Below are 24,052 nucleotides of genomic sequence, written 5' to 3'. Positions count from 1 at the left end.
CTGCCTCACAAATACAAATAAGTACAGATTCTGGCAGTTCAGCATTAAGAAATCACACAGCTCAATCTTATTTCTTAGTGAGACTGCCAGTTTGCAATCACTGTGCACATCAAGAGCAACTGATCCAACTGAAAGTTGCATCTTGAACTGTAGATGGTGCAGATAAATACACACTCATTGAAAGGCTGCCAAGAAAACCGTTGCTTAATACACAGAAGAAAAGCCTGGATGAGAAGAAAGGACTGATGAGGAATTTACTTTTCATGAAATTAAGAAATGCATCTGCCACCATTAGTGTAACAGCAGGAAGACAGCTGAACACTGTTCTATCTCTAAACATAATGGGTTATACAGTGGAAAGCAAGAACCGGGTTAAAATGGAAAAAATAGAGAAAACAGAACACAGATATCTTTAAGATTTGAAAAAGCTAACAAATTATAGGTTTGATCTCAGCTGGTAAAGTGGTTACATGAAAGTCTCATTCCTGAGATACTCTTTAAATTGGATACTGAAAACCACACGGCTCCAGTGTCATTTCTTAGGATCAGAGGCAGCTATAAACACTCCTGTAAAACCAGGAGAGAACACCACCTTTTAGAGCTCCACAAAAACAGAGCTCATAAAAACACAGCACAAGAACAAAAGTTCTTAAACCTTGGGGCCTTGAAATTGCAATGTTGTGCCACAAATTTTTACCCAACCCACCTTTAACAGCCTCTAAGCTGAAACTGCAATAAACCAATTTTAGTCTCATTACAGTAAGAGGACAAAAAAAAAAAATAAAGTTATCCATTCACCTGTTCTGTTCCTCAAGTTTAGCGAGTAATTCTAAGTCGTCTGGACTCAGCTGTGTTGGTGAGGATGGTGACAATGCAGGTGTAGACAGAGTGGTAGAGGAGGATGTAGTGTGTAATGAGGCCGATGGACTTGCCACCTGACTGGCCATTTGACTGACGGTGTGCGATACAGTGTTCTTCACCCATGAGAGAGTAGAGCTCAGCTTTCCTGCAACCTTGTCTGTCGCCACCTGTGATGACAAAAAGCAGAGGATGCAATAGCTGTCTTTTTTTAACACCTTATTTTCAGTTAACCTGCTGTACTGAACAAAGGGAAAAAAAGATACAATATGCATGAAGTGACATTGAGATTTTTTCTCCAGAACACATGTGACTGCCAGAAGCAGTACAAGCATCGACAGCATTATAATATTATAGAACAAGTAACATGTATGCATGCTGCAAATCCACAAAGAAAGACTTTGAGGAATTCCTGACGTATACTCACAAAGCTCATTTCTGCAGTACAGGAATACCACAGGATCAGCTCAGACTTCCCATTACAAAAATAAATAGAAATTATTGAGATGTTTTATATAATAATGGCACAGAAACTGTAGAAAATAGATACAGTCAACTACTTCACCAACGGACACCGGAGCAGTACAAGTATACCAGGGTAAACACTCCGGACCTCCCACTGCTCACCTTTATTAATCCCTACAGTGGCAGGATAGAGGAGCAGGGGCACCACGTTTCTACTCTACACCAAAGCAAAAGGTCCTCTAGCATCTGTACACGTGCAGAAAACAGTCACAAAGAACTTATGTCTACGAATCTCTAACAGCTCGTTAAGGTCTCATGCTGCCAGCTCTTTTCCTTCCTCACTTTCTTTTCAGGTCACCCCTACACCAAGTGTCCTCGAACCCTGATCCCACTGCCAGCACCTGGCCAAGCCTGGGGTTCGAGGGGTCCCGGAAGAAAAGTGAGAGGTGTAATAAGAGCAGAAGGGAGCTCTGAGCAGGCAGGCAGTGAAACTGCAGGTTCAGGAATGAGGAGGTTGACTGCAGCTGATCATAATCTGCTACTTCTTTTGACCAGTCATGCAGCCCCACAAATTCATTGATCAGTAGGCGAAGAACGAACAGCAGCCCCGGGAGGTATTTTCTAATGAACCCCTCACTAAAGCTTCCTTCAGCCACTGAAAATCTAAGAGGCTTTGACCTACAGTGATTCAGAGATTTCTGTTCTTCCACCACCCAACTCACAGAAAATCCAGCTGCACCTTCCAGGAAGCACCAGCTGCCTAGCCAAAGGTTAAAACTTCTCAAAACCAGCATCGAAGAGGAACTTTCTTTGAAGGGGTGCTGTTGGCAACTATTTATTTTGACTTTTGCTGACTTCCTCAAAACACTGCATTGCTCAATGGTTGTCAGAAACAAATCTGCAGTACAACCTATACAGTAACTGCTAAGATACTGAAGACATTGAGCTACAGGAAAAAAACTCTTCCAAGATCCTCTAGTAGAATCAAATTAAATCAGTTTCAACTGGGAAAGGTAACCCCATCTCAGCACACCCTGCATTTATCCGAAGCACGGTACAGAGACTGAGTGACTGGCTGCTAAAGCAGATTTTATTTAGATACACTACTACAATGAACTTTTGTGTGAATCAAATCCATCAGTATTCTATTTTCACACCATATCGAAAGGAAGGCCTTCAGAAAACAAGAGGAACACTACAGGCCAAACCCCACTCCTCTACACCAGCAACATCACACTCAAGACCTCTCCTAGAGGACTCTGAAGAAGTTTCCAATTTCCATATGCTTAACATTCATTCTGGAAACAGTAACAGATTTTGCAATCTTCGGATCCAGGGATACAAAGCACAGGTGGGAAAAGTAAGGTCCTAACATCAGAAAGGTTCCAGTTGGTTCTTACGTCACTGTTGGACAGGAACACTCAGGTATAGCAATGTGGGGTTTTTTTAAAAAAACACAACAAAAACCCCCAAACCAAAACACGGTCTCTTAAAGATAATCTGAAAAATCACTTCCAATACTAGCACTGGACACCATTCCTTATACAAGAAAGGAATAAAAACTGCTAGAGGTTTCAAAATCTCAAATTTAACACATGCATTAATATTTCACTCAGTCAATATCCTTTATTGTCTATTGCTATGGAAGGATAAATTACTGCTGTTTCACTTTGAATAAAGCAGTGTTATAATAAAGGTAACTCATACATCTCCCTTCAGACTGATCATCTTCTCAAAGGCTTTAAACTGCTTAAAATATGGCAAGCGATACAGCTATTCCAAAAATAAATGCTGGCAGAAACAAGGCCAATCTTAACAATACAGCAAAAATGACTGTCCTACACAGCAGGTTTTAAGAGACGCCCATTCTAAGAATCTGATATATAAATATTAGAAAAGCAATAACTTTGAGTAATAGCCTGTGTGACAGAAACAGGAAGAGAAAGTATACACTTTTTACCTCTTTACAAAGTAAAACAACTAGAAACACTTAAGGTAAAGAAGTAAATCCAAGCTAAGTCTGGCTTACGTGTTATGGGGCTCATACTCCACATGAAGATAGACAAAGCAGGGGGTGGGGTGGACAATGGAAGTCAAGAATCTTACTAGTATTTGTTTAATAACACATCATTAGGCATTAAAAAAATCATGCAGAGGTTTGTGGAAGCCAATTATGTGAAGATTACTAAGAAAAAGCATGGTCAAGAAAGGTACTAAGAAAAACCATGCAAGACAGCAGTTAAAGCTGATGCAACAACGTGTCTAACAATACTACTGTTTCTAAAAGCAGCTCAGAGTTTCATTAGAAGGTATTCAGAGAATTAGTACCCAAAAAATATTCCTACCTAGTCAATTGTCTGAAAGCATTAGCACATACAGCAAGCAAAATGCACACCTGCAGAAAGCAAATGTTTGAAGATCAAAAGGCTCACAGTGAAGTTTGTATCAAAAACACATGAAGAATTTGTTTGATGGAAAAACAGCTATGGCAGTCTTCCAGGGCCAAGCTAAATAGGAAAAAAATAATCTTATCTAATAGCAAACTAATCCAGCCTACACACCCTTTGCCAGGCTCTTCTAGAGTTTCCTAAATAATCTCAAGCCAGCTCTCTTAAACTGTCACCATCAGTGAAGACTCCTGGACCTAGACATGAAGGCATTTCACCACCAGCTCACTATCAGTTTCCCAAAGTAGAATAGAGTAACAGCATCTTCATATTTCATCATTTCACCTAGGTTAATTTCAAAATTTATGTTCAGTGACAGATTTCATAGAGTTATTCTTTGACAAGTGACTTAAGGCCTTCCAGAAAACAGGTCACTGGAATCTGAAAATGGGAAAACCTTTCTAGAAGCAACACATCAATACTCCTAACAACTACACGCACAGCACTCCTACTTGCCCTTCCAACTCTTTACCCTTCTCTTAATAAACAACCAAAATCCCCGCTGCGCATCATAAGTTTTTCAACTCCACGTACACTGTTCCAGCTAACAGGGTAGTTGTACTCAGCTGTCACTAAACCACAGACCACTGCTACTTCCCACTCTCCGCTGACAATCCCCGCAACAAGAAATCTGTGTCCCGCTGCTAAGACAACAGACATAATCCAGAAGTGAATCCCCCCTACTGACTCCCACTGCTATGACAGCACACACATGTAGTACAGAAATGAACCCTACTGACTCCCAAGAGATACGTATCTCTCTCCCTCTTCCTCTTAGGAAGGAGCTAATGGCTTCACTCCCGCCCTTTCAGAGAAACTGTGGCTCCCCCAGTTAAAAATCACAGAGCTATCAAGTTGTTGAAATTAGTCCTTCTGCCTTTAGTTATATCAGTGAGAATAAATTCAGTATGAGCAATGGCAGATGCTTTCACTGGGTATCACCAACTCCAGGAAACAGGAAAATCTGTATGAGCGTTTGGTTTAACACCTCCCTGCTTTAGAGACGCGATTTTGCTTTACACAGCATTCTGGAAAGACTCGAGAAAGCCAGTATCATTAAACCTTCAAACTTTTCTTTGTATTTTTGGACAGAATGTCCTCGAGGCTTTCCTACACAAATGTTTCTTTTAAAAACTGGTTATTATTTAACCAGTGTTATTTCTGCAGCCCTGCAGCAGTGTCTCCCTTTTGGCTACAACAACGATGCTCCACGCTTTAGTTAGGAAGCGTCCTTCCCTTTGCTACTCTTCATTACTGCAGAAGAGATCACAGTCATGTACTCAGCTGTTTGTAGCACTGACAAGGACAGCCAGATACACCACAGTGCCTGTCCCAAAAATCTTAGCTAGGTCACAGCAACAAATCTAACTACACGAGATAGGACTTTTGCCTTTGCCATCGTCCTCTCGCTAAGCACATACACATACACTACTGCCATTCTGTTCTGCCTTGCCTTACCTTACCGCTGAAGTGCTCCCACTTGTAAAACTGCCCTACCTGGCACCTTTCTGTGCTACACTGCGTACCGCAGGCGGCAGCTACGCAGACAGCTTGAGCCCAGGCTCTGCTGACTCCCAGTTACACCCCAGATGTACACCAGCTCTCCATCCCTTCAGCTAACCAGCCCAGCCTGGAATCCCCAGCTAACAGTATTCTTTGCTCAGCTCAGCTCACCTCAGCCGTTTTTTTTTAAATACTCAAAGAGAATCGATTGCCTTTTTAACCCCAGCATTCTTCAGATGCTGAAACTCAAGCTACATTTGAAGAGTACAAAACTGCCTGCGAAGCATGCCAAATCAAGAGCATCATCGGGATTATCAAACCATTATTAATTATTTTTAATGTATGATCAAAACCAGAATCAATCAATTTTAAAAATGTGCTTGTTCCCCTGAGGGGTCTCACTCAAGAACCTGTCAGTTGTTCAGACACTGAACACGAATGCTGCTCCTGGTCTACTCCCAGGGCCACCAACACTTACTGCTGAGGATGGCCAGGTCTGGAGGCAAGCAGGTACAGGGGTATGCTGCCTTTTCCCTTTGCAGGAGGACACAGAGGACCGAGCAGGCATCATCCAGCTCCTAACCAGGTACATCCATCGGGGCTCCGAGCCATATGAACACCTACACCGCTCTCAGTTTGCCCACAGACCAAGAGCACAAGAAGCATTCATTTGCACCTGCCTGCCTAAGACCATGTAGACTCCTCCTAAATAAATGTGTGATAATGAGTTTGAAAATATTTATCTTTAATAAATATTAAAGAGGGGGACAAGATGTAACTATTACAGACTTTCTGCTCTGCTGCAGTTGCCCATGAGCAAAAGAGAAGTACCAGCAATTCTCACCCAGCTGGTCAGCCATCAGGCAAGGCACAGACTTGTTTGCTATGTACTTTAAGCTACTGCAAAGATGATAGATTTTATATTGATATTAAACAGACACATATAATGTGCAGTTTATATATGCCAATCAAAATGCATGAAATTCAGTATCTCAACTTTATGCTTAGTATCTTTAATTAGCTGCTAATTACAGCACTTTGTTACCAAGAAGTACAATAGTGTACTTAGATTTTTGAGTTACTCAAAGGAATGCTGCAGTGGAGCAGCATACGAAATACTTTAAGTAAGGCTAGCTGAAGGTAGACCGAAGCAGCCCACCTTACATACAATTATATAAATCCCTTTCCCTGAGAATCCCAACGTAGTGTGCAGCACCTTACAGTAAGCCCAAAAAGCACTACCACATCTTTTTGCCTTCGCCAGACAGACAGTATTTGTTTTTCTAAAAAAAGTACATTTAGATTTCTTTTAAAAGATATTTCAATGTACATGTTGAATTAGCTTAATACCTATATTCTACATTTCCCTGAGGAAAATCTGTAATAAGGTTAAGTTACCTGAATTAGCCAAAATACTGTCTCAACTATTCTTACCATATGACAAAGTAAAAGTAACTGCAAGCCTTACACAAGCACTACTGCGTATGCTATATACTCTCTACTACTTCTTCTCCTCCTGAAAAGAAAAAGAAATGGGAACTTCCAGAACACAGGAAGTAACCCTCATACTATTCTACGTAAAGTCTCACATAATTGGAGCTGAAATTGTGTATGTGGTTTTCAAGCCAGTTATATAGCATTCCAGCGACCCAGTCTCCTGCTTGCTTCAGAAAAAGCTACTAGCATTTTAACATCTGAAGAATAAATGAAACTGACTCAGTCAATGACAAATGCAGGAGAGGTAGCTGGTGAACCAGCCTGTTATCATGCTTCCTGACAAACTAAAAATCCTAATTTAGGGCTCAGTCATGGTTTCACTATAAGCATCATTTATATCTTTTAAACTACAAATTCATATAACTGATTTCTGCTGAAGTCCGAGGAAAAAGTCCGAGGAAAAAGTCCAGATTTACTCCTATATTGTTATTTTTTCTTGTAGTATCACCTTAAAATAATCAGGAGTATGATCATGGCTAGCATCCAACAGCTTCCATTTCGCTTGATATTCACTAGCTCTCCAAGTCTTTCTGAATACAAAGAATAAAGCAGTATAACATTTTACATTGTGTTAATCTTCAGCTATCAGCAAGCTTTCTGTAGTATCATGTAGTAAATACACACTGTTTAGAAGTCATCTTCAGACTCTTAACATGTTGGGGTTTTGATGGTCCCAAAACATCTGAAACAAGAAACTTGAAGCTGCAAGCTCATTTACAGAACATCACAACCTAACAGATAAGATGCTTTAAGAAGGTACTTCATTAGAAACATTGCAGTGATCCAATAAAGGTTAAAACATTGCTCAAAGTCACATGAATAACCTTTCAATCACTGACCAAATTGCATTGATTTCTATTTATTTCCAAGAACAATTCCAGGTTTTCATTTACCTCTGAAGCCCAGCATGGTTTACAGCCTGGCAGCCAACGTCCCGGTACACCAGCTGAGAAGACAAACCACGGTGCTTTTGCAGACACTATCTTCCACCCATTTAAAGATCACGTTTTATCAAAAAAAATTCAAATCTAACATAGGAATGTCACAACCTTCTGGAACTCATAGAGACCTTCTTCCCAGGGCACATGAATTAGATATAGTACTTTTGTACAAAAGATGGCCGAGAGCTCCTCAGAGTCGCAAGAGAAAATACTGGACAGCAAAAAGCTTCAACAGGGAACTTCCTTTGTTCTCTTAGACCTCGGTTTGGAAAACATCTTTATATTTGAGGTTCAGCATGCCAAGTGACACACACATATACTTGACGGACCACCCCTTGGCTAACAAAACAGAGGGAAGAATCAGATTAATCAGCTAAAATAAAAAACAACTCCTGCAGTCAGTTTGTTTATGCACTAGATAGGAATATTTCTTCTTTTTTTTTTCTTTTCTTTTTAATAAAATGCAACTTAATAATTTCTTTGCAGTTCAAGTATCATCAGGCATTTACAAAAAAAGTAACACACATTGATGGATACATATGTTTATCATTAAAACCCCTTTCTAAAAATTTTACTTTCCTACTCATTCCCTGAAGCCTAGCTTCCTTAGTGCTGCTTTTAGCCAACTTCCTCCTGGAAAGGAGCCAGGACTAGCATCTAAACTACATTTTGGCAAAAATAAACAAACAAAAGGATATAAATGCAGCTACATTTACTAAAGTCTTAGGTCCATATTTTGGATGTGAGAAACAACTAAGTCATATTTTTAAGTGTTCACTGAGACTTAATTAAAATCACCCTTTTTAACGCAACTCTTCATTTTAAAAAGTATACAAAATTTGCAAGGACTTAAATTGGTAAGTTTAAAAGAATCCAATACCTGGCAACATGAAAACACACTGTTCCAGGCAACATATATTTTTTTTTTTTTAATGTACTGGCAGCCCAAGTGTTTTCTAGGTGTAATTCTCCTTATTTACAGAGATAAACTCATGCCACAATCTACAGGCTAGAACCAAAATGCTCATCTCCCATTTACCAAGCTGTACCCTTTCCAATGGAACATATGAAATAAAACTTGATGGAGAAACTGAAGAACATAGGCATGGCCTTACAAAATATAGTAACACTTGAAACTTCTTTAATTACTTAGTAGAATTTTACACAAATAAAGTGACAGAGGTTGGTGAGACCCCACCTTCAGGGTATTACTCTTCTTTCCTTTAAATGATTGACTAAAAGGTCAACTTTCTATCAGTTACACTCAAACTCAGAAGAGTAAACCAGTTTCTAAAATTACTGACTGGTATACCAGCTTTACTTGTGAGCCAAAAAGTTACTGCAACCTGCAGCTGCTGACAGAACAAGAAACAAAATAGTTTTAAAAGTGAGAAGTGTAACCAATTTAGTAATTTCCACATAGGAAAGTTGTATTAACTATTCAGTAAGCAATGCAGATTCAAACACAGGTGCACACATCAATAGTCAATTCTTTTAACACAACCCGTGCCAACATCTGTGATAACATTTAAATTTGCCCACCAATTTACTTAGTATATCCACAACTTGCCTTCACAAGCACTTACAGTGTAACCTGAAGCAAATATATTTTTATGGCTACAGAAGGGTCTTCCTCCACACTACTGATGTCTGTAACAGTGCTCCTGCAGCCTTTTCTGAGCACACCACTCAAAGAAAACTAATTTTCCTCAGTTATTGAATAAAGAAAAGGGAGATGGCTTTTCAGAGAAATGATATGTCTACTCATCATCAAATTAAGTCAGCTGTTTTCTGATTAGTTGACCACTGACTTTTACAGTTTCCTTTGGAAAAAAGAGCCTATTTACTTTTTTCAAAAAGGCCTACTAGGGGAAAAATGCAAGGAAGATCAATGAAACACGGATAATTTTTAGTGCCAGTTTTATGACACCAAAAAGATTATGTAAAAATCCCAAACCCATTCTATCATGGTCTGTAATTGTCTTATTATCGACTTTCAATTTGCCTTTGTCATTTTTTCTTTAGAAAGACTGATCACGATTCTTTTTCCAAAGGGCTAAGAAATACTTGCTAAAGCTTCAGCCAAACCAATAAAATTCCACCAATGCATTCTGCGGTGGGGGGGGGAAATTAAATTACTTTTCTTAATGAATATTGGGGTTTAGCTCTGCCGTTTCAGAGAGCATGGAAGTTGGAATTTCTTTTTACTATGCCTGAAAGTAGTTTGGTTTTTGAACTATGTATAATCAAGAAGAATACCTGAAAAATTAGAGATGTAAAACTAACTTCTATACAAAGTCACTCTATATAGCGATGTGGACAGTACACATTCAAAATGGTAGGTACTAGTTTTTGACACCCATTTTAAGCAACATTCAATAGTTCTACCCTTCTATAACAAAAATAACAGTAAACTCTTCTAACATCCTCTTAGTTAGATGTGCATGGTAAACTTCGGCAACAACAATCCACTACTGAAAAACTTGCCCCATCTGCCAAGCCGATGAAACCAAAGAAAAATACATAGTTAATACAGTATAAGATACTGATGAGTCTGAATTCTGCATCATCACAATATAATTATACTTTTTAACCATTTTTTTGAAAAGGATCAAGAACACATTATGATGTCATCAAGCAGGTATTTAATACTATGCTAAGAATCACTGAGACTTAGTCATGACAATAGGGCACAAGAAAACTCAGGAGTTTGAGACTTTCAATAGCTTATAAAACAATACAGATCAGACAAGATGACAGATTTTGATAACAAAACCCATCTGAGAAAGTAAAGCCCAACCCTAGTACAGTACTTCATGCCCAAATATACAATAACTGCCTCGCTGGGACTCGGAAGGATCACTTGTACAGACAATTAGCAAATGAAGCTGACAGCTACACAGCCCGAAACAACATGAAGACCAAAGCACGATCTCTGTCACCATGACCCAAAGGAGATCCTGTTCTTCATTGCCTGAATCCTACAGCAGGCACAACCCTTCCCAGGCTCTCCCAGAAACGCCACTTCACAGCTAATTGAATAGTTTCCAGAGTTCACAGGAAGATAAACAACATTAAGAGTAATTAAGGAAAAGCTACGATTCACTAAATCACTTCTGCTGCTACCTTGTGAGACTACAGTTTCTGCACACACGCACACAACAAAAGCGCATCACAACTGCACAAAACATGAGCAAAGCAATACAGGAGCTCCGGCACTCCTGGTAACCCACCACCCATTTATCCCCATCACCACTTGCTGGTGAAGAAAAGGACACACTGCAACTACAGACACTTAAGCAAATGACTACCACAAAAGCAAGGCAGTATTCCCAATTTAAAGGAATCACAATCTTACCGACAGATGATGTCAGCTGTTACAAACACGTACAACACAAAGCTTTAATTCATCATACTATCTACAAACTTAAGTGACATATATTCAAGAGTTTCAGAGGAGATAACTCAAAATTATTTACTCCTATAATATGTATTATTTGTGCTTTTTAAAAAAAACAAAACACCAGTAACTATTTTAATTGGGTCTTAGGGAAAAAAATGAAATAATAGTACGCAATCAAGGGAAGTATAGGTTGTTCAGGAAAACAGCATTCAAAGTCAGGCTTTCTTCCTCTTCTCAGACCACCAGAAAAGATTTTTCTTTTAAACCATGCACTTGACACTTCAAGTGACACCTAAAATATTAAATTCTACTATGTCTCTTCCTTAAGCATTAAATATTTTTTTTTCCTCCAAGTTAAGAGAAAACCCAGGAAGAGTAAGAAAACGTAAGCATGATACTAAGTATGCATACCCCAACTTAGCTGTTTTCCCCCTTCTAAATCATGGTATTAGAACCTTCAATTAGCAAGGTAAACAATTTTGTTTTCCAAAATCCACTGACAGGACTTACAATTTTTATTACTTCTCCATTTATTATTAACCTTACCCAGAAAACAAACTGACAGTAAGCGTGCACACACATCACTTCCCCCCAACCCTTTCTCTTCTGGGAAATTTGTAAAGGCTTTCCTCCCACCCCTTCCTTTCCATGAACTCCATTTCTACCATTCCACTCTCCAACCATCTCCTGCTTACTTGTTCAAAAGCAATCAAACAAGTCCACAGGAGATGATATATGGAGAGCAATTAAAATAAAACCAAAACCAACCCCAACCAAAACAATAAAAAAAGAATAAAAATCCAAGCCACCAAGCTGCAGCTCAGGAAGTCCCTAAGCCTCAGTCTGCAGGAGAGTAGGAAGAGATCTGGGGAGGAAGCAGGGCTGTTTTGTTGGAGCTTCTCCAAACATCTGCTCCTCTCAGAGGTGCTGTCGGGCTGGGCAGACACTCAGTGGCAATCACCACAGCTGCTCTCATCCCCCTTTATCAGATTCAGTCAACGCAGATTCATAACACCGCATGCTTTCCTCCTCCTCAGGCCCCTCTTTTTCACCGGCGAAGTGAAATTCCTCTCCTTTAATTCCTCTCCTAATCCTTACCTGAAAAGGAATTCATATCTATGCACTTCAAAATAAATCTTGAATCTTTCTAAGTCTAAATATAGAGCTGCGCAATCACGATCAAAGCAGAAATTGCACATCGAAAGAAGGGAAGAGGCGCATTTACACAGAACACTTTTAAAGACTATCCGCCAGGAAAACAACCGAGATCCAGTTACCTCCTCCTTCAGGCACATGAAGTAATGGGAATTAAAAAAACACAGGAACCAAATTTTAAATTTTTTGACAGATACTTTTGGTGATAAGTACAACGAATATTGTCAGTTCTCCACACGAATTTGCCTCCTTCCTGCATCTTTCGTGTGTCATCTTCGGAAAAAAAGAAAAAACTGCCCCAGGCTGACGTGAAGCACCGCTTTGACACGGCCAGTGCCACCGCCAGCTCGGGCTGGGCGTTCGGAGTGGCACGGCAGCTCCACGTTAGATACACAGGTGCCCTGACGAGCAACGACGAAAACCTGCAGGAATTACACGGAACTCCGGAAAAGCGACACTAGGAATTACAGCTGGACCACCGCGCCGCTGGCAGCCAGTGCCACCCGCGCTGCCTAACGGCGGCGGGCGCTGCCCAGCGAGCCCCGGGCGGCCCGTGAAGGGCCTCTCCGGAGGGGAAGGCCCCAGCCCCGGCCCCGGCCCGGCGCAACCCCCGCCAGGCGGCGGAAGCAGCCGCCCTCCGCGGAGGGACCCCCTCGAGCCTCCCGCGGACCGCTCCCCGCCGCCGGCACCTCAGGGCGCTGCCAGCACGGAGCTGCCGACACCCCGCCCCGGCGCCGCCGCAGCCCGAGGCACGAAGGGCCGGGGCACGCCGGCCCGGAGCCCCCCCGGCCGGCCTCAGGGCCGCGCAGCGCGGCCTCCCGTCACGCCGCCCGCGGGTGGCTGAGGGGAGCGGGCTTCCCCTGCTCGCCCGCGGCGGGAGGGCCCCGAGCCGCCGGCGGGGGCCGCAGGGCGGGGACAGCCCGGCGGGAGAGGACGGAGCAGCGCGGCCGGGGTCGCCGCGCCCCGCCTAGGCCCGGCCGCCCCCGGCCCCCGGGCGGCGGGAGCGCGGGCCCGGCCGCGCCTCACCTTGGAAGCGCTGCCCGCGGCAGGGAGCTGCGAGCATCGGCGTCCCGCGCAGCCGCCCGCCGCCGGCCCACGGAGCTGCCCCTCCCCCGCCGGCCCGCGCGCTCCGCCGGCCCCGGCAGCCGGGCCACGTCCCTGCCCGCGCCGCGCGCAGGCGCACTCCGCGCGCAGCCGCCGCCACCGCCAGGGGCGGCCCCGGGCCCGCCGGCTGCGGACCCGCTCGGGGCGGCCGGCGGCGGGGCGCGGCGGCGGGAAGGCGCCGGCGCTGCCCTCGGCTGCGGCCACGGCTCGCGGAGGGCGCCGGGCTCGGTGCCGTTGCTCACGCGTGGGCCGGGAGCCGGGTCGGGAGCTGCCCCGGTAGCCGCGCGGGTCCCCGCTGCACCGGCGACACACCCCTCCCGGGAGCCAGCCCCCCGCCCGGCCCCAGCTGCCGTCGCCGCTGCCCCGTTACCAGCCGGCTTGTGGGCGCGCACCGAGCGCCAGCCCCGGGCTCGCCCTCGGGAGCCCCTGCGGCCACGCGGGCTCCGGGAGCACCGGGCGGGCTCGGGTCGGACGGGCCCTGCCCGGCAGGAGCGGCTCAGGCCCGGCCCGGTGCCGTCAGCTTACACGGGCAGCGGCGGGCCTGTCTGCCCCTGAGCAGCTCCCAGCCCAGCGGCGAGCCCGGTCCCCTTGTCCTTCCACGGGGAAGGACAGCGACTGCTGGACAAAGCCACGCAGAAATTGTCAGCTGTAAGGATCCTAATAACAGCTTAATTAAAAATAAACAAATTACTCCAACGCTACCGGAACACATCAGGTACTCCGCACGCTGCTTTATAGCCGGACACGTAGGAACACGCCCTTGAACAGGAGCGAGCCCCCGGGGCAGGCCTGCAGCGGGAGGGCTGCGGGGGGACCGGGGAGGCCAGCGCAGCCTCTGCCGGCCTTGCCCGCGGCTCTGCGGCCAGAGGGGGGGACCCTGCTCGCAGCAGGTGCTGCTGAAGTACCACTTTCACCAGCCCAAGAGACTTACAAATACCAGCCACTGCTCCCAGCCCCACGTGCTGCCTCGCTCTCCGGACCATACCCGTGTAAAGGCACCACGCGCAAGATAACACAAGAAATCAACAAGTGGCACCAGAGAAAAAAATTCAAATAAGCTTTTTTTCCTCCTGTCACTGTCATCAGTAAAATATATTTTATTAAAGCACAGAAAATACTACCTTTTACCTCGACACGTCTAGAGCCTGCAGGAGCAGCAGCCACCCCTTCAAGCAGCGCTGGCAACTGGAAGCCAAGGCGCTCTGCCCTGCGTGTGTAGGGACTGGGAGGGGCTGCGCAGCTCAGCTGGGGGCATTCCTGTCCACAGGGTGACAATGAGCAAGAAAGCGTGCAGAAGTGCGGTGGGGTAACAGGCTGATTTTGGTGATGGTGAGCTATTTTAGGAGCAAAAAAAGCCTTCTTCCAGAGGAAAACAAGAAATGTGGTGGGTTTTTTTGCTTTTTTAACAACAAGACTCATGGAAGTCTTGCTTACGATACCATGACCATGAGATGTTTCTCATGAAAGTGATGGCCCAGCAGCTGCCTGCAGACCCTTCCTGGAGAGCAGGCATTTATACACCAGCAAGTAGCCAAGACAGTGTGCTCCCCTGGAGTTACTTTATGTAAAAATTGAAAAGCATGCAGAATTCTGAGCTTTGTAAAATTCAGACTCTAGATAGCTAAAAAATTTCTGAAACTCGCGGGTACCTACCTACCTGGTAGGAACTGCCCTGGTACTTGCCTAATGTTGGAAACATTTATTTCTTTAATTCTCTGCTGATTGTTTATATCAAATTAATAACTTTTTGAACTACCAGTCTATGCATAACAATTAGTGTAGGTTGTGTTTTTTTAGTAAAGTGAATAAGGATAATCAGAGAAACGCATCACGCGCAAAGATGCTGGCTTTGTGCACTTTACTCTGACAAAGTCAAGAAAAACCGATGCCAGCTGGCCTGTTTGTCCCAGTACAGGTACGCATGCATATGCAAGTACACGTTCTTGCTTTAATTAATCAAATATCAATTTTCCCAAGTATCTATAATTTATTTTAGGAGCACCATTTGTGGCTTTTGGTTGGTTTAATGTTTTGATCATTTACTGTTTGATCAACCGTGAGAATTTTTCCCTGGAAAAAGAAGGGAATCCAAATCCCGTACTATTTCCACAATGGGCGATGTGTAAGATGGAAGCTGTTGGTTTCTCTGGGGCAAGAATCCCTTGGCTGTGACACATCCCTCGCTAACGACTGCTGGCCAAGGAAGCCCTGGGAGCCCTGACACTTTCCGCGCAGCCATTAGACGACAGCCACGCTGTTTTCTCGCTGGAGCGGCGCTTCTGCCCCGTTCCCCGCGGGCAGGCGGGGGGAACCCGTCCCTCTGCGGCCACCGGCCCCGGGGCGGGAGCCGGGCCGGCAGCCGCACTGCAAGCGCTCCCCCGGGCCAGCAGGGGGCAGCACGGCGGGCTCCGGGGACAGGCCGGCCGGCGGCGCCCCGCCTCGCCGGCCAGGCTAGGAGCTGCGGCTGCGCAGCGGGCGCGGCCTTTTCCCCCCTGCTGCGGAGCGCAGTCGTTGTGCGGAGCGGGCCCCGGCCTAGGCCTAGACCGGACAGTACCTGGCACGATGGTCAGTACCGGCACCCGTGCGGCGGGGGGGGCTCTGCCCGCCGCCCTGCGCCCGCCGCGGGGCCCCGTTCGCCCGGATGGAGCCCGATTGGCTCGGGGGCCCGGCGCCGGCTGCGGCGGCTCCGGCGTGGCAATGGCTGCCGTGGGCGCCCAGCCTGTGCCGCGGGGCCCGGCCCGGCGCCGCACCGCAGCCCAGGGCCCGGGCGGCGGGGCCGGGGGTGACAGGGCCTCCCGTGCCGCGGCGCCCGGCGCCTGGCCCGGCGGGTGGTCGGTGCGGGTGCCCGGCGGGCCGCCCGCCCTCCCGCCGCGGGGTTGCGCGTCGGCAGGTGCCGGGACCGCTGTGCCGCGGCGGGTCGGCGGGTCCGGTGGCAGGGCCGGGGCTGGCGGCGGGAGCGCCCGGGAGGCGGCGGGGGTGCCGCGGTACCGCAGCCCCCGTGCGGGCAGCCGCCTCTCTAACGCGCACGGCCGCGGGCTGTCTCCTTAGCCTGTGCCCGTGGGCAGGGCAGGGTCCCCGGGGTGTTACGTGGTGGGGGTCTTTCTCCATTGCATCTTCCTGATGCTTTTTTATCCAGACGTATAAGCAAACCTGGTATCTTATTCCTGGCTTCACCGCGGTTTTATTTGTAGCCTGTTTAGTTAGAATGGCCCTCGTTTACATGGTTATATGTGAATAACGCCTAGTTATATTTCTTGTTCAAGGGGTTTGTGAAAGTTGTCAAGAATAAGGCGTACTTCAAGAGATACCAAGTGAAATTCAGGAGAAGGAGAGGTATTGTTAAATCCCCTGTAACATAAGATGAAATGTCATTGATGGATCATCCTGCTCTTTTCTCACACGTTTTCCACACTATTAACTGTTGTTTTTCAGAGGGAAAAACTGATTATTATGCCCGGAAGCGTTTGGTAATTCAAGATAAAAACAAGTACAATACCCCTAAATATAGGATGATTGTACGTGTTACCAACAGAGATATCATTTGCCAGGTAAAGTCTATGGTGCTTGCTACTTGCTTGCCAGCCTTCCCAGAGTGGAATAAACAGAAAGGGGGGGGGGGGGCGGCGGCTGATGTGTTTTAGGCTTGACCTGAGCAGTTTTTATATTGTGGAATAATCTTGCATGTTGACACAACTTCAGCAATAAACTGTATTCGTGATACAAAATGTTTTACTACTGTCAACATTTTTCACCAACGTTATCTGTTAATATAAGATGGTACTGTTTTAATGATGCTAAGTAGAAGATTTTGGGGAAAGAGAAGTTTGGTTTTTTTTATCCCCCTGCTGTATTTAAAGAGCTTTGAAAAGAGGGACTTCTAGCTTGACTTAAGACAACAGACTTGACTTTGTGACCTGTCAACCTGCTTTGACTGTTGCACTGAATCTAAAGGTGTCTTCTCTGTTTGAGAGTTGTTTTTTCTATGATGTTATGTGGATCGTGTGAAGCAGCTAGGCCTTTTGGCTTTCCTGTGAGATGAAAGGAGACTGGTAAATAAGAACAGTAGGCATTTTTTCATGCTTGTTAAGTATGCAGTTGTGTGTTGCATCATAAGGAGTTCCTCACTGTGGTTCACTTGTTTCTTTTTCAGAATGTTTTGATTAATTTTGAAGTTAAAACTTTGACATGTTTGTTCTATCATGAATACATCTTGTTAAGCTCAGAAAAGAAGCTGCTAGAAAAGTTCGTCGTTTCTTCATAGAAGAAACTGCTGAGAAGAGTAGAGAGTGCTGTTTTTACAGTCAGTTCAGACTTTGACAAGATTATTTTATCTTTGAAATTCAAAGTGATAATCAGTGGTGGCAGGTGCTTACATCTGACTGATAGTGCCTTTCCAGTATGTAGGAATCCTGCAAAAAGGGGACAACTTTTGGATGTAGAAAGGAGGTGTGAGAGTCAAAAGGAGAAGGTTCTGTATCTGAAAGGAACAGTAGAAATATACCTGATAATACTGCTGTCTCACAGGAGACCCCTGAGATGATGCAAATCTCAGACCCAGTAATAAAATCGTTCCATAAGGTTAGTAACAATGTAATCACAAACTCTGTATCAGATGCTTTTTGCATTTTTCTGAAGTGTGTGATATGACACCAAGATGCACAATGTGGGACAGAATCCATCTGTACCCTTAATGATTCTTTGAAAGGTTGTATTTGTAGGCAGTTTTCTGGCCTCTTGATGTATGTGGAGAGGTAAATAAAAGTTGTTGACATAGCTTTCTCTGGCCTAATACAGATTTGAATTCTTTACATATGCCTTTAAAAGAAAAATGCAACCCCTTGAACCTGCAAGCAAATGTTGGCAGTTTGGACCTTTCTAGACAGTATTTCTGTCAGCTTAAGTAGATGTCTAAGAAACAGTAAGTTGAGCTCAGAATTATTGTGAGAACACTAACAGTAGTTTTGTTTTCAGATTGCCTATGCTAGAATCGAAGGTGACATGATTGTCTGTGCTGCTTATGCCCACGAGCTGCCAAAATACGGTGTGAAGGTTGGCCTGACCAATTATGCAGCAGCATACTGTACAGGTCTGCTGTTGGCACGCAGGGTGAGTATCTGTCACGTTGTCTGGAAGTCACTGCTCAGGTTTTTTTACAGAGGGGAAAGCTCACTTTCGTAGGTGGTGTGTTGGTATAGATACCTGAAGCTGTGGGCTTCTCTAAATAATGACTTTTGCTCTTTACTGTATAGATTTGTGACTGTCAGATCACAAGAGAGAAGTACGACAGCACAGTTTTCAACTCCAGCAGCCCACTTCTAAGTCTCAGTACTTAAGTTTGATGGAGGGAGGGAGTCAGGATAAAAATGTAAGAAATGTACCTTTAAGAGTTTGAAAACATGTAAACAGCATCCATCCGTTTCCATATGAGCACATGAGTAAGTCTGAAGTTCACTGGTGTACCTGTTGGAACAAAAGGTTGAAACTTAACAGGCATGCTTACAGTGGTGGTTGCTAAAAGCTTTGTTATTAGTATGGGGTGCCTAATTTTTGTAAACAAATTTGTTAAAAACATAAGGATTCTACTGCAGATCTGTGTCTTAAGGTGGTGCTTCTTCATTTTGTCAGTAAATGGAAGGAGTTCAGAAGTGGTTGGTGTTTCTTTTTCCTTCCCCACAGCTTCTGAATAAATTTGGCCTTGATAAAATCTATGAAGGCCAAGTTGAAGTGACTGGTGATGAATACAATGTGGAAAGCGTGGATGGAAAGCCTGGTGCTTTCACATGCTACCTGGATGCAGGTCTTGCCAGAACTACCACTGGAAACAAAGTCTTCGGTGCTCTGAAGGGTGCAGTGGATGGTGGTTTGTCCATCCCTCACAGGTAATCTAGTCTGGATGTTTGGAAGAATTCCTTCAGAAGTAACTGAGATGCTTCTGTATGTGACAGTCAACTTAGGCTGTCACTTTATGTTGAAATAATTTTGTTACGACCTGATAAAGATCATATAGCCTAGGTTCTGGGGTGGAATGTTTATGGTTGGTTCGTTGGTTGTTTTCAATCTGCAAATGCAGTTCTGATAGTGCTGTGGGAATCTTGCAACTATCAAAGCTGTTAAACTTTTGGAAACTAAAGAACCATCTTGTTGCTTTTACTTAAAATCGTTGAGTGATAGAGTACATTTAAGTAAATATCCTTTGGTATTCTGTTTTAAGCCTTTAGCTAATATTGTGTATGTATTAATTTCACTGTGAAGAACTGTACATATCAGGTACAAAACCACTGACACTTGCTACTGTTGTCAGTACAATAGTAGGTCTGAGCAGTTCACCTGCACTTATAATTTCTGCATGCAAGTTTTGACAGTTCCTGTCATAGGCTGTGAATGTCTGAATCAAGATCTTTGGCAGTGTTATTTAACACTGATATTAGTTGACTGCTTCTTTCCACTAGCAGCAGTGGGGGGAAAAAATCTTGATCTCTGTTGTGTATTTTCCTACCCTCTGCCGTGTTGTGTATTAATTCTTGACAAATTGTCCAGTTTTCTGACTTGGCTGCTACATGATGATACTCCCAATGACTGAACACTCTGTAGTTGGTCCATGGTGTGTGTATGATGTACTGCACTGTTTCAAGACGGGACTGATGGCAGCTGAGATGAACCTAAAATTTCTATTTCTTAATTTTCTTTATCTCTTAATTTTTAATAAGAGAACCTATCCCACAGTTACCTGTAGGAGAATCTGTTACATCACTCATTTCTGTATGGAACCTAGCCTCTGAATTAGAGCATTTGGCAATTTGTCTGTAACTGCTGTTTCACAGTACCAAACGCTTCCCTGGTTATGACTCGGAAAGCAAAGAATTCAATGCAGAGGTTCACCGCAAGCATATCATGGGCCAAAATGTCGCAGATTATATGCGTTACCTGATGGAGGAGGATGAAGATGCTTACAAAAAACAGTTCTCCCAGTACATAAAGAACAACGTAACACCTGATGGGGTAAGATTTATCTGGCTGGCTCTTGTACATTAATAGAGATGATGATAAGTCTTGAGGAGGGACTTCTAGTAATGATAAGCTTGATACATAAAACAGCGTGATTCATGTTGTATGTTATCCAAAGAAAATATTTTTTCCTTCGTTAATGGCTGTGTAGTATGTCGCAGATCTTTTGAAAGTGGGATCTCTTTTCTTGCTGTGAAGCTTAACGTCCTGCCTGTAAGTCTAAGCTTACAGGACTGCACTCTTAAGCTGGACCTTTTTTTTTCCCCCTTGATATAGAAATTATACACCTACCCACTCATTCCTAGTTCTGCACCAGAGCCTGTCATTTCTGCAGCTGCGAGGATGTGCTACATGTCAAACCTTGTTTACAATTTCTGCATACGTAGAGGTGCCTCTAGGTCCCAGGTGAATGTAGAATAGCCCAATAGAGTGTTTTGTATAAAACACTAGTAGATATGTAAGGTTACCACAGTGCTCCTTTCGTGTGTTAAACTCCTTTGAGATGACTTGTCTTTGCTGCCTGCAATATTCTTGCTTGGTTTCCCCAGTTAGTGGTGCTGAAGCTTGAAACAAACATTCTCACATCCCCCTTTTTAGGCTATGGAAAACTTAACCTTGTTCTTTATCTCTTTATTGCCATGGGGGTTTGTGGTTTTTTGTGAACTTAACTAATTGCCAATTTTTTGTAACTTAGTCTTTACTAAAAAATAAGTAATGTTGTACTGTAAATGCCAACTTCATCTATTTTACTAAACAAATGATACTTATAACTTATATTGCAGTGAAGCGAGTCCAGGGCTTATAGCTAGACACTTGCTCTTCTAGAAAATCTTTCACAGCATTAACCAACCACCAGCAAAAGTATTCTTAGAATTGGTGCTATTATGGAGCCTTAGTTGTCTTTGTGACAGAGCAGCATTATTGCATCCTTTGGGACGATGCAGGGACTGTTGTGGTTCTTGCAAAACTTGCAAAAGTAGCTACAGATTGACAACATTACTTTTTCCCTCTTACGAAGCAGCTTTGTAGTGTGTACTAAGGTAGGGTCTGAAAAGTGGTAAGATTTACATGTCTGATAACAGAGGTTGTGTGGAATAATTTTTGTTTAATAAGTAAACATACTCTAGGTAGAAGTAGAATAACTTTCTAGACTGCCTCCTTAATTTAAATGTAAGGAAGCTGCAGCACTGAAAGTCGGTTTCAGAGGTTAGTAGTGTTGCAACTGCAATATGCCAGCCTGTATGTGAGACTTGCACGTAGTCTGTAGTTACTCTATGGCCTTAGTTCCCTAACTAAAATAAGGATAAAATTACTTTCTCTGTTTTGTATGTAAGTTGTGGGTTTGGCTGTTTAAATAGTATTATAGTAGGAATTCCAGTATGCTGTGGTGGTAATGTTATGTATGAAGAAAGTATTCTAAAGGCAATCATACAGAATTACAGGCTCTGTTATGATGAAACCTGGGTCTGGAGCATGCACTGGTGAGGGTGTCTTGGATTTTTATGTATAATCCTACTGCTACAGATTATGGAGGATATTTTTTTTTTAAGATGGAAGAAATGTATAAAAAAGCCCACGCTGCTATACGGGATAATCCAGTCCATGAAAAGAAACCCAAGAGAGAAGTCAAGAAAAAGAGGTAAGATTGTCATCATCTTTAACGTAAATGCAACTTCTCTGCTGAAGATACTTTAGTTAGAGTAAAATAAGTAATGTAATTGACATCAGAGTTGCCTCAAAACTTGTGTTATAGATCAGATGAAGATTCAGGCACTTCTGTGTAATTTTGACGGGAGTTAACTTCAGCAGTTGGAGCTCTCAACTATTTTTAAAAAAATGTGTTTATAATAGAGCATGCTTGTGGCCTGAATAGCTTGAACTCCTTAAAGTTGTATCTTAGGTCTTGGTGTTTTCAGTGGTAAAGCTGCTTCTTTTCTGATGAGGACAGGCTGACTAATTTGTCAATATGTAATTACTTTGATTTTCCAGGGGTCTGGGAGAAAAGCAATCAAGGCACAGCTATTGCACTGGGCTTGATACCATCGGTACTCTAGTCACAAGAGTACTGAGCTTGTGTCTTGAGGAATTAAGCTGCTGCAGTCTAGCCCTGCCTTTTTCTGGTGCCCAAACTACAGCCTTAAATCATTATGAGGGAAAAAAGCATGTTACAGAAGTGGAGATATGTTCTAGCGCAGCACTTTTAATGCTGGTTTTGCTTATTTCAGCTCTGGATATATCATATACTGTCCTTACATTGCAGATGGAACTGTCCCAAGATGTCCCTCGCCCAGAAGAAAGATCGTGTTGCTCAGAAGAAGGCTAGCTTTCTCAGGGCCCAGGAGCGTGCAGCTGATAGTTAAGACAACTTCCACAGTTTTCTATGAAGCTTTGGAAAAAGTGGCAATAAATTTATTGAGTAAGCAACTGTCTAAGACTGGCTTATTAATATCTTACAAATACGCAGAATATTTTTTTTACAAGCAGCTGTCCTTTAACCTTAAGGGGTTTCCCCTCGCACTTTCAAAGTACTGTATGAACAGAGCTCCTTCAAAAAGAGGGGTGACAGACTAAAACCGTAAGATTACTGTAAGAAGGGGAAATCAATTTGATTAATTTTTGACTAGTATCAATGGACAGATGTAAGAACTTGCTGCTTCAAAGTAAACTTGTCCTGTACTCTTTCTTTCAGCATGTTTACGGTTTTGGAAGAAGCTGTGTTTTAGCTTTTATTTTAAAAAAAAGCAGTAATCTTCACAGTAGGTTCTAAAGCCTCTGTCCAGAGGCAGTCTTAAGCTTTTAGGAACACAAAGGGCAACACTTTCCCTACTGTGACTTAACTGTACCTGATACAGGAATGCATAATTGAAGTATTTAAGCTTCTTCCAGTAACTGAAGTTAAGCACTTCCAGAGCTGCAGGCTGTGGCTGCTATTGAAATAGGAACTCTTTCACACTGTCTCATCACTGAATAAAGTGAATTCACTGTAATGGAACATATATATGCTTTATTACAGAAGCCATAACTTACCCCATCCCTTATTTTCTCTTACATCTCAATTTCATCGGCATTTGTTATTTATTTCCCATTAGACTGAGTTGCTGGCACAGTTAAAACATGAGTCAAGTAGGCTACAGGGAATGTATTGCTTTAAAAATACTGATATATGATAAGTACGGCTACTGAAAGAGAAAAGGAGGCCTTTGATTGTAAACAAAAGTATTTTTTTTTTCTCCAATGAAAGGTTCAACTTTATGCAACAGCAATAGAAATGAAGATTCTGTACAACAAACTGCACTATTAAACATGTTTTCCAGTTGTTTAAAATACCCAACATCATTTTGTGTTCCGTAATCTTCTCTGCCCAAAAACCTATTAGCAATTACAGTCAGATTTTTCCCACCACGAACATGACCACTTTACACTTGAGTGTATTCCTGGCTACAGGTACTTACTAGCTTGTGGTTGGAGGACATCGTCAAGTTAGAGACGATAATTCACATTAGCACAGTAATTCTTAAATGAAAAAGCTAGTGTTTACAAAACAATAACACTTTTAACCCAAGCTGCATACTATGGTATGGAAAAATGAGTTTGTTGGTCTTCTACTTAAAATTTAATTGTTTAAGGAATGCATTTAATACAGGATAGCTAAAGGAATTAACAACCTTCAAATA

General features: G+C 43.6%; 2 protein-coding genes and 1 non-coding gene across 10 annotated transcripts in view; 2 read left to right on the top strand and 1 right to left on the bottom strand.

Annotated features, from left to right (window-relative positions):
• Positions 1-13,423, bottom strand: part of EVI5 (ecotropic viral integration site 5) — an 82,939-nt gene extending 69,516 nt beyond the window's left edge. For 6 of the 8 annotated variants that reach the window (XM_040610187.1, XM_040610185.1, XM_040610189.1 and 3 more), the window contains exons 1-2: positions 13,296-13,400; positions 799-1,028 (exon numbers count right to left, since the gene is read on the bottom strand). In XM_040610187.1, the coding sequence (XP_040466121.1) occupies positions 799-947 (149 nt within the window). In that variant the 5' untranslated portion in view covers positions 948-1,028; positions 13,296-13,400. Of the gene's footprint in view, positions 1-798; positions 1,029-13,295 lie in introns of all 8 variants that reach the window. The other 2 variants (XM_040610194.1, XM_040610196.1) reach the window with 1 other exon arrangement.
• Positions 13,424-15,797: 2,374 nt separating this feature from the next.
• On the top strand, positions 15,798-22,798 carry RPL5 (ribosomal protein L5). Its single transcript, XM_040610199.1, has 8 exons — positions 15,798-15,938; positions 16,637-16,706; positions 16,806-16,921; positions 18,345-18,479; positions 19,050-19,252; positions 20,195-20,372; positions 21,929-22,017; positions 22,639-22,798. Exons 1-8 carry the CDS (start codon positions 15,936-15,938, stop codon positions 22,736-22,738), a joined length of 894 nt encoding a protein of 297 aa, XP_040466133.1. The 5' UTR covers positions 15,798-15,935; the 3' UTR covers positions 22,739-22,798.
• Positions 19,926-20,022, top strand: LOC121095945. Its single transcript, XR_005830269.1, has one exon. It is a non-coding gene; the product is annotated as a small nucleolar RNA SNORD21 (small nucleolar RNA).
• Positions 22,799-24,052: the final 1,254 nt, after the last annotated feature.

This window comes from Falco naumanni, chromosome 11 (genome assembly GCF_017639655.2).
Source record: "Falco naumanni isolate bFalNau1 chromosome 11, bFalNau1.pat, whole genome shotgun sequence".
NCBI classification, from domain to species: Eukaryota; Metazoa; Chordata; class Aves; order Falconiformes; family Falconidae; genus Falco; species Falco naumanni.
Note: the sequence above shows the minus strand (reverse complement) of the source record. Positions and strands in the feature narration are given on the sequence as shown.